General features: G+C 43.3%; 1 protein-coding gene across 1 annotated transcript in view; it reads right to left on the bottom strand.

The window, feature by feature from the left end:
- Positions 1-14,578, bottom strand: part of Lin9 (lin-9 DREAM MuvB core complex component) — a 42,893-nt gene extending 28,315 nt beyond the window's left edge. Inside the window, exons 1-4 of the mRNA XM_050143118.1 lie at positions 13,723-14,578; positions 6,456-6,488; positions 3,930-4,024; positions 2,915-3,019 (exon numbers count right to left, since the gene is read on the bottom strand). Of these exons, the coding sequence (XP_049999075.1) occupies positions 2,915-3,019; positions 3,930-4,024; positions 6,456-6,488; positions 13,723-13,801 (312 nt within the window). The 5' untranslated portion in view covers positions 13,802-14,578. The remainder of the gene's footprint in view (positions 1-2,914; positions 3,020-3,929; positions 4,025-6,455; positions 6,489-13,722) is intronic.
- Positions 14,579-17,983: the final 3,405 nt, after the last annotated feature.

Genomic DNA, 17,983 nt, shown 5'->3' with positions numbered 1-17,983 from the left:
GCCTTTAATCCCAGCACTCGGGAGGCAGAGGCAGGCGGATCTCTGTGAGTTCGAGACCAGCCTGGTCTACAAGTGCTAGTTCCAGGACAGACTCCAAAACCACAGAGAAACCCTGTCTCGAAAAAACAAAAACAAACAAACAAACAAACAAAAACAAAAAAAAAAAAGGAGTAAAGACCTTAACAGAGAACTCTCAACAGAGGAATCTAAAATGGCTGAAAGACACTTAAGGAAATGCTCAACATCCTTAGTCATCAGAGAAATGCAAATCAAAACAACTCTGAGATTCCATCTCACACCTGTAAGAATGGCCAAGATCAAAAACACTGATGACAACTTATGCTGGAGAGGTTGTGGGGAAAAGGGAATACTTCTGCATTGCTGGTGGGAATGCAAGCTGGTACAACCCCTTTGGAAGTCAGTGTGGTGGTGATTTCTCAAGACCCAGTAATACCACTTTTGAATATATATCCAAAGGATGCTCAATCGTGCCACAAGGACATGTGTTCAACTATGTTCATAGCAGCTTTGTTTGTCATTGCCAGAACCTGGAAACAACCTAAATGCCCCTTGACTGAAGAATGGATAAGGAGAATGTGGTACATTTACACAACGGAGTACTACAAAGCAGAAAAACATAAGGACATCTTGAATTTTGCAGGAAAATGGATGGAGATAGAAAACATTATTTTGAGTGAGGTAACCCAGACACAGAAAGACCATTATCACATGTACTCACTCATAGGTGGTTTTTAAACATAAAGCAAAGAAAGCCAGCCTACAAACCACAATCCCAGAGACCTTAGACAACAATGCGGACACTAAGAGAGACTTACATAGATCTAATCTACATGAGAAGTAGAAAGTATAAAAAGACAAGATCTCCTGAGTAAATTGGGAGCATAGGGACCTTGGAGGAGGGTTGAAGGATGGAGGGGAGAGGCAGGGAGGGGAGCAGAGAAAAATGTAGAGCTCAATAAATATCAACAACAACAAAAAACCCCTGCTGTTGTGGGATATTTGATCACACAGTGTGAAAGGCACTTTCTGGTTGGTTTAATAAAGAGCTGAAAGGCCAATAGCTAGGCAGGAGAGAATAGGTGGGACTTCTGGGGGAGAAAGGGGAACTGGCTGCCCGAGAGGGAATCTAGCTGCACGAGATGCCCAAGACAGGAGAAACTCAGACATACTGAATGGGTGGGGTTAAAAAGCCCCATGGCAGAATGCAGATTAACAGAAACAGAGTATAAGAGCTAGTTGGAAACAAGCCTAAGCTAAAGGCTAAGCTTTCATAATTAATAATAAGTCTCCATGTCATTATTGGGGAGCTGGCAGTCCCACAAAGCAAAGTCCATTACAAACTGTTGTTTCTTTCTTGGAAAATAAATAAATATATATAACTCAGGCTGGAGAGGTGGCTCAGCAGTTAAGAGCACTGGCTGCTCTTCCAGAGTTCAATTCCCAGCAACCACATGGTGGCACGCAACCATCTATAGTGGGATCTGTACCATATATAGTGTAACATACATGTGTACATGCAGATAGAGCACTCATACACAATAAATAAATAAATCTAAAAAAAAATCCTGCAGATGGGAGAAAATATATCTAGACTGTTAGTAGAAATATAAATTACTACAAATCTTACATACAGATTAGATAGCATGTTCCAATGTCTTCTCTCGCCTGAAGATGGGGTTTCTCTGTATAACAGCCCAGGCTGGCCTGGAACTCACTTTGTAAACCAGGCTGATCTTGAACTCACAGAGATCTGCCTGCCTCTGCCTCCCAAGTGCTAGGATTAAAAGTATACACCACCACCCAGCTTGCATTTTACTTTTAATGAATTCATGTTTTATTTGCTTATCAGGTACTTATGTCCATTTGTCCTTGATGTTTTCAATGTGCATTTCATTCATTCTATGGAACATGATATTTCATCATTATAATCATCATAAAGAAGTTGGTCACGGTGGTACTCTCTTGTAATCCCAGTACTGGGAGTCTGAAGCAAGGAAGATTGAGTCTGAGGCCAGCCTAGGCTAAATGCTGAGTTTTAAACATTGTATTGAAAAATCTTGTTTTATAACACTTTATAAAATAATGAGAGAAAAACAGGAGATATATCAGAAGTTATAAAGCTGGTCTGAGAAAAACCACATTAATTGCTAAAGGCTACATTTTCTTAGCTAAGTTTCATTCCTTTATTACATGTCCATTGTGACTTTAACTTTGTAAAATTATTTTGTTTACTTTCTGAGTGTGTGTGCGTGTGTGTGCATGTGCCACATTGTGCATGTGCTAGCCAGAGGACAACCTGCAGATATCAGTTCTCCTCTTCCACCATGTGAGCACTGGTGATGGAAATCACGTTATCTGGCTTCATGGCAAGAGTCTTTACCCTGAGCAACTCACCAGCCAAAACTTTTTTAAAGTGTCAAAAAATAAAATAGGATAAATAAAATAAAATAACTCAAGTAGAAGAGTACTTGCCTAGCGTATGAGACACCCTAGGTTTAATCCACAGCACCCCCCCAAAATAATGCATAAAAAATACGAAAAGGAAACCCTATTTCATTCTCCTCTTCTCGAAAGTCTTCATCATATTTCTCTTGATAGAGTTAAACACTTTCCTCTCACTTATTTTGGTGCAAAACTCAAAACTAAATCCATATTATCAAGTCTATTTAACTTAATACCCATTACCTTCATGCTTATAGAATCACAACTGGCTTCCTATCTAGTTTAAGTAAATCAATAAGACACTGATTTTTCTAGGTTAGTAAAATCAATTGCTGAGCAGCAATACTGACTTAAAGGATGCTCTTCAAAGTGTAACAGAATAAATATGACCTTTATCACAGTGCACAATTACGCACATCCTTTAAGCGCAGCAAACTTCACTACAACATACCTGTGGGATCATTGCGACTCGCTGGTTTCTTTTAGGTGACTTTGTGTTTATTTGTCTGTCATCTTCATCAGAAAAGAGTCGACTTCTTTTTGAATTTCTGAAAGGCTATGATAGAATTTTAGTTTAAAGAATGTTTCTTGTTTGTGTTCCAAATGCAAATTGAATCTAGAAAACACAGCTAACTCTATATTATCAATAGTATAGAACTGAGTATGAGTAACAAATAAATGAGTAACACCAAGTACACAAAGCCAAAATAAACATCTTAAATTAGCAAAGTATTTAAATATATATTTCTACAATGATTTGAAACCTAAAACTAGAGCCCACATCTCTGTAGCACACTGGTAACCTTGCATGGTAAAGACAGGAAAATATGTTCTGGAATTCCAACTCAAATTATGTTGGTTAATATTAAATGGCTATTACATGATGTCTGTTGCAGAGGGCTGAGTTAGACAAGGACACTTAACCACTTGAGAAGAGTATGCCTAAATGGCTTTAGTATTATACTAGATCTGATGTCAAAAGTTTATCAAATTTCTAATTCTTAGTAAAAATCCATGATACATATGAGATAACTGATAACTATCTTTAGAACTAAAAACTCTGTAAGTATCAAAAGTATATAATACTATCCTAGCACTCAGGAGCCAGGGGCAGAGGCAGGCAGATCTCTGTGAGTTAGAGGTCAATCTGGTCTACATAGTGAGTTCCAGGTTAGTCAGGGCCTCATAATGAGACTGTCTGTAAAAAAAATATAATAATAAAATAATAATAATAAAATTTTTAAGTGTGTATGTATATTACAAATGCTTAATGGTGGCTAGATAATCTGGTTACCAATCACTTACTTAAATAAAATCAAGTACTGCTTAATGACAAGTTAAAATAAAAATACTTATAGCTGTGCGGGGGGAACCTTGCAGAAATATTTTTGGGTTACATGAACTCATACACCGCAACCATACAGTTCAATGCAAATTCCTCTAGCTTACAGGAAAGCTCTCCTTACCATTTCCACAGCAGGGCCCGCACTCCTGCCTTTCCAAACAGGAGTTTTCTGTAAAGAACTGTACTTTTCATTCCATGTGTTAGATAAACTTCCCTCTGTAATGAATAATTAATACTGATAAAATTTAAGGTTAGCTCAAAGGATCTTATATCACGAACATTATCGTTTAGTAACAGTGGTAAATATATTGGGGGGGTTAATAACACTGGTTGCTCTGCAGGTTCAATTCCTAGCACCCACACGACAGCTCACAACTGTCTATAACTCTGGTTCCAGGGAATTTGGTGCCCTCACACAGACCTACATGTAAGCAAAACACCAAGGCACATAAAACAAAAACATGAATAATTAAATATGATATATTAATGAGAAAAATTACAATGTGACTGTAATAATTTTAGTTTACTAGAAACAAAAGAACCATCTCAGGCCAGAGAGATGGCTTAGGGGAAAGGTATTTGCAGAGATATCTGGTGATCCGAGTGTGAGGTCGAGCCCTAGAATCCACAGTGGAAGGAAACAACTGACTCCTGAAGCTGTCCCCGACCTCCACTGAACACTCTGGAGCACACATGCACACTCACACAATCCATTTCTAAGAATCTTATATTGGATGTGCATCGTGTTTTCCCTGCCTGTATTTCTGTGCACCACATGAATTCCAGGCACCTGCAGAAGCCAAAGAAGGCAACCAGATCCTCAGATCTGGAATTACTGTTGGGTGCCAAGCTGTCTCGTGGGTGCTGGGAATTGAGCTATCTCTCCAGCCCCACATAATTACTTGAAAAAAAATTTATAAAACAATACCAAAAGCCTCACCTGTGTTTTCTGTCCATTCTTTTAACAATATGGTAAAACAATGCATCTTAAAAGTATTTCATTTCTAGATGAAACATATAGATTTTTGTTTTGGTTTTAAATAATTCTTTTACTCTGTTAAGAATAATTTCATATTTTTTGTAAATTACTACCAAAAGTAGGACAATGGAAAATAAAGAATTAAAAAATTCCTAATTCTGTTTGTTTTTGTTTTGAGACGTGTCCTCACTATATATAGTATGATATGGTGGTGTAGCATGTTCCTATGCCCCAGACTGACTTAGCCACAGCAATCCTCCTGCCTTAACCTCCAAAATAGCTGGGATTAAAGGCATGAGTTACCATGTTCAATTGTTTTTCTTAATTCAAAGAAATGTCTTTAGAATCGTGCAAAAAATCAGAAAGTCCTAACAATTAAATGATCAGATATATGAAATAAAGGAGAATGAGTTTGATTTTTGTAAAGAATCATGTTTAAATGCAGACATATATTTAAGTATAGATACAATAAAACTGATATATATATATATTCTTATTTTTGCACAATTGCTTACCAGCACTCTCTAATTTTTTTCCCTAAGAAATACGTTAGTTGGAGCAGGTGTGATGGTGTTCTATAATCCTAGTACTAGGAAGCCTGAGGCAGAAAGATTAGTAAAGGCCAGCCGCGGCTACATAAAGATCTATAGGCCAACCTAGGCTATGAGATCCTGTTTCAAAAGACAAAATAACTAAGAGGCCCACTATTGTGGTGCATTTTAGTAATCCTAGTACTTGAGAGGCAGGCACAAGATTAGCCAAGTTTGAGGTTAGTCTGATCTACATACTGAGCTCCAGGTCAGTCAGGGCTATATATAGGGAGACCCTGTCTCAAAAAAACCAACCAACCAAAATAAATAAAAATAAAACCACAAAAATGTAAGTTAGATGGAGGCTGATGCAGGAAGTCCTTGAGGTCCAGGCTGCTACCACTACCTCCTCCCTTTGCAGAAAAATCTTTTTTTTTTTTTAAGAAAAAAAAATGCACTAGGAAGAAAGAAAGGTTCACATAAATTCAGGTTTCTTGAATGTGTAGAATGTTTTTACAGTAGTGATACTGAATTGAGAGTTTAGGCAAGCACTCTACTTGCAAGCTGAGCTCCACCTCAGCTCTAATTAAGAGATTTTTGGGTTTTTGGTGTTTTTTTTTGTTTTGTTGGTTTTTTGTTTGTTTGTTTGTTTTTTCACCACAGGGTTTCTCTGTAGCTTTGGAGCCTGTCCTGGAATTAGTTCTTTAAACCAGGCTGATCTTGAATTCACAGAGATCCGCCTGCCTCTGCCTCCTGAGTGCTGGGATTAAAGGCGTGCGCCACCACCCGGCAATCAAGAGATTCTTTAAGTGAGGCACGGTGATTTGGTGATTTTAAAAAAAGGAGGCAGAGATGGGTGGATCTCTGTGAGTTCTAGCCCAGCCTGGTCAACATATGAGTGTCAAGCTAGCTCAAAAAACAAAAACAAAAAAAAAAAAAGATATTCTTTAAGCAATACTTTTAGGAAATTTTTCTTAATTACTAGCAAATAAAGAGAAACTATCTAAAAGCAAGTGAATTTAAAATTATCAGCCAAGAGTCAATACTTGAGTCAATGCAAGGAGTCACATATAACAACAGAAGGAAAAGAAAAATATAGTCAAATTGCTATACATTTCTAGAAAAGCATAATTCTTACCTTTTAAACTGACAAGTGCTTTTGCTGAAGAGCCTGAAATTAAAAATAAAACAAATCAGCTGGGCTTGGTGGTGTATGCCTTTAAAAGTGGGTCTCTGAGTTTCAGGCCAGCCAAAGCTACAAAGTGAGACCTTGTCTCAAAAATAAAACAAGCAAACTAAATCAAATCAATAATTATTTTCCAATCAAAGTTAAAGGAAAAGAACTTGGTTTAGGCATAAGAGCGGTCCATTTGGTTTGAGCAACACTGAGCTCGACACAATGGTTAGACATGCAGAGTGCAGAACTGCACGGGGGCTCTGTCTGCAGTCCAGCACATGAAAGGACTGTCCTGGGTTCAAGACAAGCCTGCGCTCCACGGTGCGTTCCAGGACAGCCCAGCCCTGTCTAGAAAACGAAAGGAATGAGTAGCCTGGCATGCAAGGTAAGAGACTCGGCTGGCCTGTGGAAATTCTGACAGCGGCTGGAAATCATTCTAAGAGAGGAAAATGTACAAAAAGAAGAAAAAAACGGTAAGGACAGAAGTAGTTTTGCAACCTCATTCAAAAATGCTCCAGCACTGGAGGAAAAGAGAAAGAACATTCACATTATTGGAACAGAGAAAAAAAGAAAATAAGCATGAACCAGAGTGTCATAGTCAAACACGAGTCTCTTGAAAGTCTAGAATGTGGATATGTGCAACACTTAGAGATCCATACAGGAAAATGGGATTCTGAACACCCAAAGAGGACTAGCATAATGTAGAGGGAGTCACTAGATACGATTATAATAGAATAACCAGCTCCTCCTACACACAGAATCTATTATTAATAAGGCTCCTTAGGAGATCTGTGGCAGGTAACCCACTGTGAGAAACACAGAGCTACAGGATCTGTTAACAGTGAAGGCAGGATCCATGAGTGGTAGAGGTGGGAGATTCAATAGGGAAGAGAGTTTTTTGAAGTTGAATGTTCAAAGGCATTAATCATGGGTAAGGGAGTAGGGGGAGAAAGTCATAAAATTTTTCTAAAAGGACTAAGGACACAGCTGGGTTGAGTACTTGCCTATTATGTTCAATCTCTATTAACACAAAATAAATAAAAATTCTACTAGGAAGCTTCAAACAAAATGCAACCAAGAAACAGTAAGGTGGACAGAACATAAAGTCACCAAGATACCAAGGAAAAAACCAGTTCATTCCAGGAAAACATAGTATATACTACGTACTGCTGAGTGGTAGCTCCTGCTCAGGCAGTAGAAGCACCACAGCAAGGAAATAAGTCAAAGTCCCTGCCTGCCTGAGCTTCTGCTGCAGTTAGGAGGACAAACAGGTACAAGCCAGGTGAAGATGAGCTATGGAAAAAGTGAGCAGATGACAGAGAGAGGAGTGTGGGAGGACAAACTATCTTATGGATTAGCTTCTCTGTAAGGGTCGTTTGAACAGGGCTCTGAGAAAGAGGTCTAAGTCACAAAGGCACGGTTGCTATCCCACAAAGGTGGGAATCAGACCTTGAGTATTCTCTTACTGCCTTTAACTCCCTTCACCTTGTTCTACGAGGCAGTGTAGCAACAACAGCAGAGATGGCTGTGCAGCTACTTTTGCAGAGGAAGCAAGTTCAGGTCCCACATCTGTGTTGGACAGCTCTTACATCTGAGACTCCAGCCAGGCGTTGGTGGTGCATGCCTTTCTTTAATCCGAGCACTCCGGAGGCAGAGGCAGGCTGATCTCTATGAGTTCAAGGCCAACCTGGTCTACTGAGCCTGTTCCAGGGCAGCCAGCCAGGGCTACACAGAGAAACTGTTTAAAATGAGAGCATAAGCTCTAGAACATTGAGGCTGGCTCCTGTTTAGATCTTGGCTCTGTCACTTCCCTGCTATGTTATTTTCTGAAAAGTGTCTCAACTCACTATGCTGTTGCTTCTACAGGTGTAAAACAGTAAACATGCAAATATAAGCAAAAGTGCTTAGGACAATGTATACAACACATAGCTAATTCAGATGGACTCACATTACATTAACTGCCCAAATTACCTATCAGTTTAAAAGCATGAATTTTACAGGCAGGTGAAGTTGGTTAAGTTAGAATCTTGCCTTAGCCAGTTTCATTTATACAACAGCCCACCAGTATGTACTAATGCTTGCCATGAGCAGGTTGAGAGCTGAGGCCCCCACCAAGAGCCTCCACTCTCAGAGTTTGTATTCTAGTGGAAAGAGACAGACAACAAATAACTACATAAAACAGTAATTATACTTCATGACAGTTAATAAAAAGAACTTAAACTGGAGTTAGAGAAACTTTCCAGAGAGATAACATCTGAAAAGAATTAGCCATAAAATCAGGAAGAACCACCCCTACCCCCACCCCAAAAACCAGGTCACAACAGGGAGGCCAAGCAGAAGAGAAAAAAAGCCCTGAGAAACTAGTTTAGACTGAATATCTGATGGAGAAAATGGCCATTGTGCTTGGAGTGGGAAGAGTTAAACAGAAAGATGAAAGCAGGGCTGTGCTGTGAGGTGGGACTGTAAGTGTGTTCCTAGTTATTTCTCAATTCCTGTGACAGAAGAATCTGACTAAATGACTTAAAACTAGGGAGATTTAGTTTGCTCAAGGTTCCAGAGGGTTTGTTGACTTCATCATGGCATAGAGGGTATGGAAAAGCAGAGAGCTGATGTGACGGCCAGGAAGAAGAGAGAAGGGAAGACAGGAAGATGTCAGGGTAACACATAACTACCAAGGCAGGCCCCCCTAACCTACTTTCTCTAAATAGGTACCACCTCCTACCTTTCACCACCTACAATAATGACTCCACCAAGGGATGAATCCATTTATTAGGTCAGTGGCTCATGATCTAATTGTTTTTGGGGGTGAATACACAGGTGTGCTTTACTGATCTCCTAGATATTTCTCAATCCAATCAAGCTATCAAAATCAACCATCACAGCAGGAGTGAGGAAAAGCATTAAGTGGCTCAGCTCTGGTGGGTGCTGACCAAACAATCACACCAACGAATGCGTGAGACAGCCCCTGAGAAGTTACACGGTGGGAGGGAAATACTTCTATAAGAATACGTCTATAAGAATACTTGTCACAGCCGGGTGGTGGTGGCGCATGCCTTTAATCCCAGCACTCGGGAGGCAGAGGCAGGCGGATCTCTGTGAGTTGGAGGCCAGCCTGGTCTACAAGAGCTAGTGCCAGGACAGGCACCAAAAGCTACAGAGAAACCCTGTCTCGAAAAAACTAAAAAAAAATATAAATAAAAATAAAAAAAAAAATAAAAAAGAATACTTGTCACAGAGGACAAAAAAAAAAAATAACCAAAAAATCTTGAAAGCACTTTCTGCTCTTCCAGAGGAATGGAGTTTGGTTCCTAGCAACCATGCTGGGTGGCCCACAAATGCTTTTAACTCCACTTCCAGGGGCATCCGATGCCTCTGGCTTCTACATGTACCCCATACATATATCCACATGCAGACACACATACACACATAATAAAAATAACAAAAATACATTTAAAAATCTCAACATGGTACTTTAAAGAATAAGCAGAAGTTAACTGGGAGTGAAGGGAGGGGAGAGCAGTCCAGAAAACAGCACACGCAAAGACTCAGAGAAAAGGGAGCTTGGCAGCACAGCGAATGAAAAGAGCCCAATTAACTCAGAGATAGACTGAGGAGAGGTACAAAATAAATGGGGAAGTGGAAGCAGCCAGGAAACATGGGGTCTTAGAGCTAGCCACTATGAGGTTTTAAATAAGAGGACAGCTGGGAATGAATGGCACACACCTGCAAACCTAGCAACCAGGAAGCAGAAGGTCAAGATCAGTTTGATCTACAATTGAGTCAGGCCAGCCAGAGGTGATATATATGGAGACCCTGCCTCAGGTTTAAAACACAAGATAATGGCAGGAAGACATTTCTGCTGTGAAAGGATCCCTCTGACCTGCATATGTGGGGAGGGAGTGGGTTACTGAGATGGTGACAACCTGGGCTAGGTGATGGTAAAAAGTAAGACTTGAAACACATACAATACAGAAGGGAAATGCTCCAAGACTTAGTAAATGCTCAAATAGGGGAAGTGAGAAGAAAGTGCCAAAGGTAACTAGGTTTCTGCTCAGTCACAGGAATACACAATGTAACCATTCATTAAGACAGGAGCTACTGGAAGCACCTACTTGCTAGGGTGGAATTTCTGAGATAAATTTTGAATCTACTAAGATATACAACATCTCTCTGCAACATCTAAGAGGAGATGTGAAATAGCAAGAGTTCAAGAATAGAGGCTTCGAGCAAAGAAAGAATCTGCCACATATAAAAATCATGGTGTAGCTAGCGGGGCAGTGGTGGCACAGGCCTTTAATACCAGCACTCGGGAGGCAGAGGCAGATGGATCTCTGTGAATTCGAGGCCAGCCTGGTCTACAGAGTGAACTCCAGGACAGGTTCCAAAGCTACACAGAGAAACCCTGTCTCAAAAACAAAAATAATTAATAATAATAATAATAATAATAAATCATGTACTTATATCAACTGAAATAAAGATCAAATGAGCAGAAAGCAACAATAAATATATGGGGGAGCTTTTTTTTTTTACACCTGTTACAGTAAGTATTCAGGAAATGATAGTTTTTATTACTGGTGTTACAGGGCTATTAACTAATATAAACTACATAGCTCCCTAACTTAACTGGGTTTAAGAAAAACAAAAATCTTTGTGTTTTTCATATCAAATTGAAATTACTTTCACTTTCCAAGATCACGCTCTATTTTAATTAATATTATTCTGCATTCAGTTCCATCTTAGCCAAGTCTTTAAGTCTGTTTGTGTCATTGTGTAACATATCAAATATGCAATTCCTGCTTTTTTAAATTATTTTATAAATAATACTAATCAAAATTTCCACTTCCCCCCCTCTCACTTCCCTCCCCACTCTCCCACATACCCTCCCTCCTTCTCCCTCCAGTCCTGAAAGAGAGCAAGGTACCCTGCCCTGTGGGAAGTCCAAAGCCCCCCCCATCCAGGCTTAGGAAAGTGTGCATCCAAATAGAATAGGATCCCAAAAAGCCAATGCAATTCCTGCTTTTGACAAAGGTGTAGATTAGGGAAAGACACACACACACACACCTCCCCCAATCAAAGTACCAGAGACATTACATGATAATATAAACAATTAGGTTATGAATATTTTAACGGTGTAGCTGATATCTGAACCTCAAATATAAACCTCAAAGAACAACAGTAAGAAAAACCTTTTTCCTGAAGATGTGCTCACAGACATACCTAGAGGTGTGCTTTACTGATCTCCTAGGTATTTCTCAGTCCAGTCAAGATACCAAAATCAACCATCACAGCAGGAGTGAGGAAAAGCATTAGGTGGCTCAGCTCTGGTGGGTGCTGACCAAACAATCACACCAACGAATGCGTGACGCCCCTGAGACAGCCCCTGGGAAGTTACAAGGTGGTATGGAAACATACTCAGAGAGGATAAAAAAATCTTACATTACAGCCTAGGCTGGCCTCAAACTTGGAGCTATCCATTTGTCTCAGCAGAAGTGTGAGACTAACAACCATGTCCCTGTGCTGGGACTTGGAAGACTTTCTTCAGACAGCAGGTGATATTCCGCTCATTAGGCTTATCTTCATTGCAAGCATCCTAAGTCACAATCAACCATATTCTCCAGACAGAAACAATAAAACTCATAGCTGGTCTACAGACATGCCCTGCCAATACAGCAATCACAAACTATTTAATGTCAAGATTAAATAAAAATAAAAGCCAGCACCTCAACCATTCCAGCCACATGTGAAGTGTTCCATAGCGACATGAGACCAGTGGTTACTCTTTCTACTGAACACCAGAAAAGGGAACATTCCATCACTGAGAAAGTTCTTTTGAAACAGCACTGGTCTAAACCAGAGTTAAAACACAAACACTCTGAAAACAAGTCTTCATCAGCTTGGCAACTGCAACTTTTGACAAGAATATATCAAGGAATACACGACCTCAAAGGAAATAGAATCAGGAGTACCTTGAATCTCTCCTTTAAAGGTGTATCTACCTTGTGCACAGATACACTGACCACCGATCGAACTTTTTCTCGGCTTTTTGAGACGGGTTTTCTCTGTCCTGACTTCCTACTGGGGAACTCCAAATGGTTAAAAACAAAATACAGTCGTTCTAAATACTGACTGCTCATTTTGTTTCATTTGTTTGTTTTTCCGAGAAGGGTTTTTCCTATGTGGCCTGGCTGTCCTGGAACAAGTTCTGAAAATCAGGCTGGCATCGAACTGGGAGATCCACCTGCCTCTGCCTCCCGAGTGCTGGGATTAAAGGTGTGCGCCACCACGCCCGCCAGTCTTTTGTTGTACACTCTGCTATGCGTACCACGCAGTACGTGCTGACTCCAGCCTATTTTGTAATGACAATATCTGTCTTTTTAATAGTTTGTGCAATATATGAAAATAACAAAACTGTTCCCTTGCCCTTAAGTCGCAGAACTGGTGCTTTTACTGGCTGTGGACAGGTGAGCATCCTGCTTTGGAGGTTGAGTAAGGAAGCTTAAGTGAGGCAATGCACGGGAGTGGGTGTCAGGCCGGGTAACAAACATGTATGTCGCGGTGCTCACATCCTTGGGTGACACCCCATATCCTTAAGACACATCCCCTAAGAAGGAAGTCTGGGAATGGAGCTACCTCAACACCGTAGCCAAGCCGGATCGGCTCTGGAAAGGTCCACGGCCACCTGTAGTCCCAAGGGAAGGGGCCAACCCGGTGTGACACGGAAGGAAACACTTCCAGGATGGACACGGGGGTGGGGGTTGGGGGGCAGCGATCCCGGTGCCTGCAGAAGCAGGAGCTGTCACCGGAGCAGATCGGAGGCCCAGGAGTGAAGAGGGGCTGTGTCCGAGGTGCCCAGCCTGAGCCCTCCCGGCCCCCGACCGGCGAGTTACATAACCGGGCGGGCAGGGAGGACGGCGCCCGCAACTGGGGGCCGCTCTTCGCCCACCTCAGCCGGGGCCAGCAGTCGCTCCGGGAGAGCGGCCGCCGACTCCGTCCGGACAGGCTGGACTCCCGGGCTTTCGGTTTCCGGCGCTGGCGCTCGCACCAACCCCAGAAACAGACACACAGACACCATAACAAAGGCGGCGACGCGGCGGCTGCGCCTGAGTAGGAAGAGCGGGGACCGCGGTGGGCTGGCGGCCATCCCACCTGCCCGGCCACCGGACTCGGCCGGTGCGACCTCGGGACAGGCAACCGGCGGGAAGGAGGGCTGCTCCGAGACGCTACTTACTCTCGTCAGGCAACTGGTCGAGCTCCGCCATCTTGAACGAGCCGCGCCGCTTTTTCAAAGGCTGCCCGCCCCGGTGCATTATGGGGCGGAGACTGTCTGCGAGGGAGGTTCGAATGAGGAGCTCGCGGCCCGCGGCGCCTGCTCCCGCCAGGCCGTCCGGCTCCGCCCGAGCCTGCCCGGAGGGGGCCTCCGGGGCTGCGCCTCCACCCGGGACCGGGCTGGAAGGAAGGCAGGGGAGGCCGCGCCGAGAGGCCCGGTACGGGCCGAGCACGGGGGGCGCGGCGCCAGCCCCGTTGCGCCCGCCCGCCCGCGCCACCCCCCTCGCCTGCCTGCGCTCGCTCCCGGCGCGCGGCCCGCGCTGCGGCTGCGGGAACTGCAGGCTGTTTGTTTCCTGAGGGGAGCGGGAGGGAGGCCCGGGCGGGTGGCGCGGCGGACGAGTGCTGGTCGCTTTGCACGGAGGGGGCTGTGCCCGAAGTAACGTGTGCTCGGCTCCCCAGACCGCGTTTCTCCAGCGCCTCGGTCCGTCCCTGCCCCCCCCCACCCCCAAGTGCCCAGGCCGCGGCGGCCGCGTCGCCTGCAGGTCACAGACGCGGGGTCCCGAGCGGCCCTGGCCGGAACCTGAGCTGCGACCGGCCGGGATGAGACCTTGAGAGGTCACCAAGTTGGTGTAGGCCGACAGCTAGCGAACTGTCCTGCGATCTTTCTCTCCTGCCTTCCATCCCAGGCCGGCAGTGAGCTGGGAGCTTCGCAGTGACTAAGGATGCTCGGGGAAGATACAAGGGACACTCACCAAATGTAATGAAACTGGATGAGATTCCCTCCCATACCGAAAGAAGCCCGGGGGAAGATGTCAAGGTTCCCGGCTGTAACACTTTACAGTATTAAACCACGGTTGCTTTTCAACAGTTTCTTTTACAAGCGTGGTCGATCTCCCGGGTCTTTTCTGCAAGACTTTATGAGGAGGGGGTGGTCGGAGAATCCAGCAGTTAAGCAGTGGAAAGAAAAAAAAAAAAAAAAACGGGTGGATGGGTGAATTCCAAGAGCTAAAAAGTTAAAAAATGGCGCAGTGAGGCGAGAACAGATCTAGACGGGCCTGCCAGGGCTAAGTTGGACATGGAAAGAGCAATAAATGGAGTTTTAAGTAGTAGGAATGACAGGTTTTCATTTCTGTTCTAGAACAAAAATGTGAGACACAGATTGGAGAAAGACAGGATGAGAATCTGGGAGAATCGGTAGAGAGAACAACTTCTGGGGTCAGGAAAAGGGCAGCAGGTGCCTGCTCTACTGGCTGTGGAAGTTGGGCTGCTCTTTGTCTCATCCCAGGCAAGTAAATTCTTGTGGTTTAACTTTCAGCTGTAAAATGCAGGACAAAACAATGAGTCAAAGGACCTTAAAACGGCCCATCACCCAGAGATTAGGTTAGCTGCTCCTGCCACCCCTTAAGATAGTACCAACCACCGAATGGGGTGGAGGGCGGGGCAGTGGAATCCTGCCTCTCAAGAGGTAAGGAAAAAAGGCTTAGGAAGAGGAAGCATCATTGGTGACAGCAGCTTTGGGCCTAGGGTGACTGAGTGAGGAGGTAGGCAGACAGCGAAAGGCGTGAAAGGACAGTTTTCTGTCTTTTTTTTTTTTTTTTTTTTTTTTTTGGTTTTTCGAGGCAGGATTTCTCTAGTTTGGGAGCCTGTCCTGGAACTAGCTCTTGTAAACCAAACTGGCCTCAAACTCACAGAGATCCACCTGCCTCTGCCTCTGGAGTGCTGGGATTAAAGGCGTGCACTGCCACTGTTAAATTTATTTTTATTTTATGTGTATGGTGTTTTGTCAGCGTTTGTGTCTGTCAAAGGGTGTGGGAACCCCTGGAACTGGAGTCACAGACAGTTGTGAGCTGCCTTGTGGGTACTGGGAATTGAACCCAGGTCCTCTGGAAGAGCAGCCAGTACTCTTAACCATTGAGCAAACTCTCCAATCCCCAAAAGGCCAATTTTAACAAAGTAACCTTGCCTTCTAGTTCATCTGACCACTCCTGAACCTTCTGAACACATTCTAACCAGTCAGTCTTTAACAGGTGGAATAAACTCATCCTTCTTGGGGCTTGGGTGTCCTCATCAATTTGAAAATGAGGTCAAACTTAATCCATTTATGCTGCTATGACAAAGTCCCTTGTGACTTGGTAATTTCTAAACAACAGAAATTCATTTCTCACGGTTCTGGATTCTAGAAATTTCAAGGTGGTTGGGCTAATATTGATGAGGGCTGCTTCCTCCTTCCACAATGCCCGTCTTGCTGCTACATCTCCAGGGGTGAAGGAAAAAGAACAAGAGTGCCCCTTCAATACTGAACTCTATAAGCGTGATAATCTCACTCTTGAGCCAGAGCTTCTTCACAGTATTGCACGAGGGATTAAATTTCAAAATGAGTTTTGAAGGGGACACCATCATTCTACCCATAGAACATGAACCACAGGATAAATTACCTTCAACTGTGTATTCAACTTAAGTGACATGATTTTGCAAGTTTATGTTCTTTGCCTTAAAACACACACACATACATACACATTGGGCTTGATGGTATACTCCTTTAATCCCAGCACTCCATGTTGTGTAGCAATTTCCTGAGATTAAAACCTTGAATTTTAGAGGGAAATGTCTTGTGATGTTTTCAGGGAGGTGAAATAACAGGATATTCTATAGGGAGGTGAGGTGAAATACTGTGGAAAAGCTCCTTAAAGAAGTTAATAACTCAAATAGTTTCAGAGCTAGATGGTGGTGGCCAATGCCTTTAATCCCAGCATAGGGAGGCAGAGAGGTAGGTGGATCTCTGTGAGTTTGAAGCCAGCCTGGTCTACAGAGCCAGTTCCAGGACAGCCAGGGCTATAGAGAAAGTTTCAGGAAGTTTCTGAAACTGACCAGATTCCCTTGACCACTCCCTCCCCCAATAGTACAAGCAGGGATAAGTCCCCCTGAAATAGACCAGCCAAGGCAGCCTGAAAGAAGAGGCCTGCCAAACTGCATAAAAGAAACAAAGGCAGCTGAGCTGCCTGGAAGAGGCTCAAACCAACTGAGCCACTTAGAAAGGACTCTGCAACCTATTGAGTTGCCTGCAGACAGCAATGTGCTGTAGATGGATTTTTCTTTGGGCCGCCAGCTCACAAAGTAATGAATGGCATGGAGACTTATCATTAATTATGAAAGCTTGGCCTTAGCTTAGGCTTACCCCATTAATTCTTATAACTCAAATCAACTCATATCTTTTATTCTATGTTCTTTTACATGGCTCGGTTACCTTTACTCTGTACTGCCCACCCAGCTTCCTCAACATCTGGCTGGTGACTCCGCCCTTCTTCTCAGAGCTCTGTCTGTCCAGAAGTCACACCTATACGCCCTGCCTAGTTATTGGCTGTTTAGTTTTTTATTAAACAATCACAGTGATGCATCTTTACACAGTGTAAAGGTGTATTCCACAACAGTGTGCTCTAGGCTTCCAACTCTCACAAATGTCACGCATGCAGGGGTCACCTTTAGTGATGCAGCTGTCTTTGAGTCATTTAGGCTCCTCTAGGTAACTTCAATGAAAGGTATTGGTTTACCACGTTGGACTTTTGTTGAAATAAGAGCGGCGGGGCTGCGTCCCCGGCACCCAGCCGCCCGCATGGCTAGCTTATGCCCGAAATAATTACACGGAAACTGTATTCTTTCAAACACTGCCTGGCCCGGCTAGGTCCAGTTTCTTATTGGCTAGCTCTTACATATTGTTCTAACCCATTTCTAATATTCTGTGTAGCCCATGAGCTGGCTTACCAGAGAGGATCTTAACCTGCGTCTGTCTGGAGTGGGAGCATCATGGCGACTCTTCCTCTAACCTTCTTTCTCCCAGAATTCTCTTCTGTATACTCCGCCTACCTAATTTTCTATCCAATAAAATGGGCCAAGGCAGTTTCTTTATTAATAAGAAATCACTCCCACATCAGACTTTGGTAGTATCATGCTTTGGTCTGTCATTTATTCCCTCGTTAGGGTGAATAGATATTTGTTCATGTCTTCCCAGGAAAAATCTGCCACCAACAATTAGGGAGGCAGAAAAGGCAGATCTTTGTGAGTTTGAGACCGACCTGGACTACATAGTGAGTTCCAGGCCAGCCATGGCTATATAGTGTCTCAAACAACAAAACCACTAACGTTTGGATACAAACAGTAAATCATTAAAAAACAAAACACCCAGGTAAAAGCTGGGGTATTGTAGGTGTCCCCTGGCTTCTCTCCCC

Source organism: Alexandromys fortis, unplaced genomic scaffold (genome assembly GCF_014885135.2).
Source record: "Alexandromys fortis isolate MF-2015 unplaced genomic scaffold, M_Fortis_MF-2015_v1.1 scaffold_51, whole genome shotgun sequence".
Classification (NCBI taxonomy): domain Eukaryota; kingdom Metazoa; phylum Chordata; class Mammalia; order Rodentia; family Cricetidae; genus Alexandromys; species Alexandromys fortis.
The sequence above is the reverse complement of the archived record's forward strand: the minus strand, read 5'-3'. Positions and strand labels throughout refer to the sequence as shown.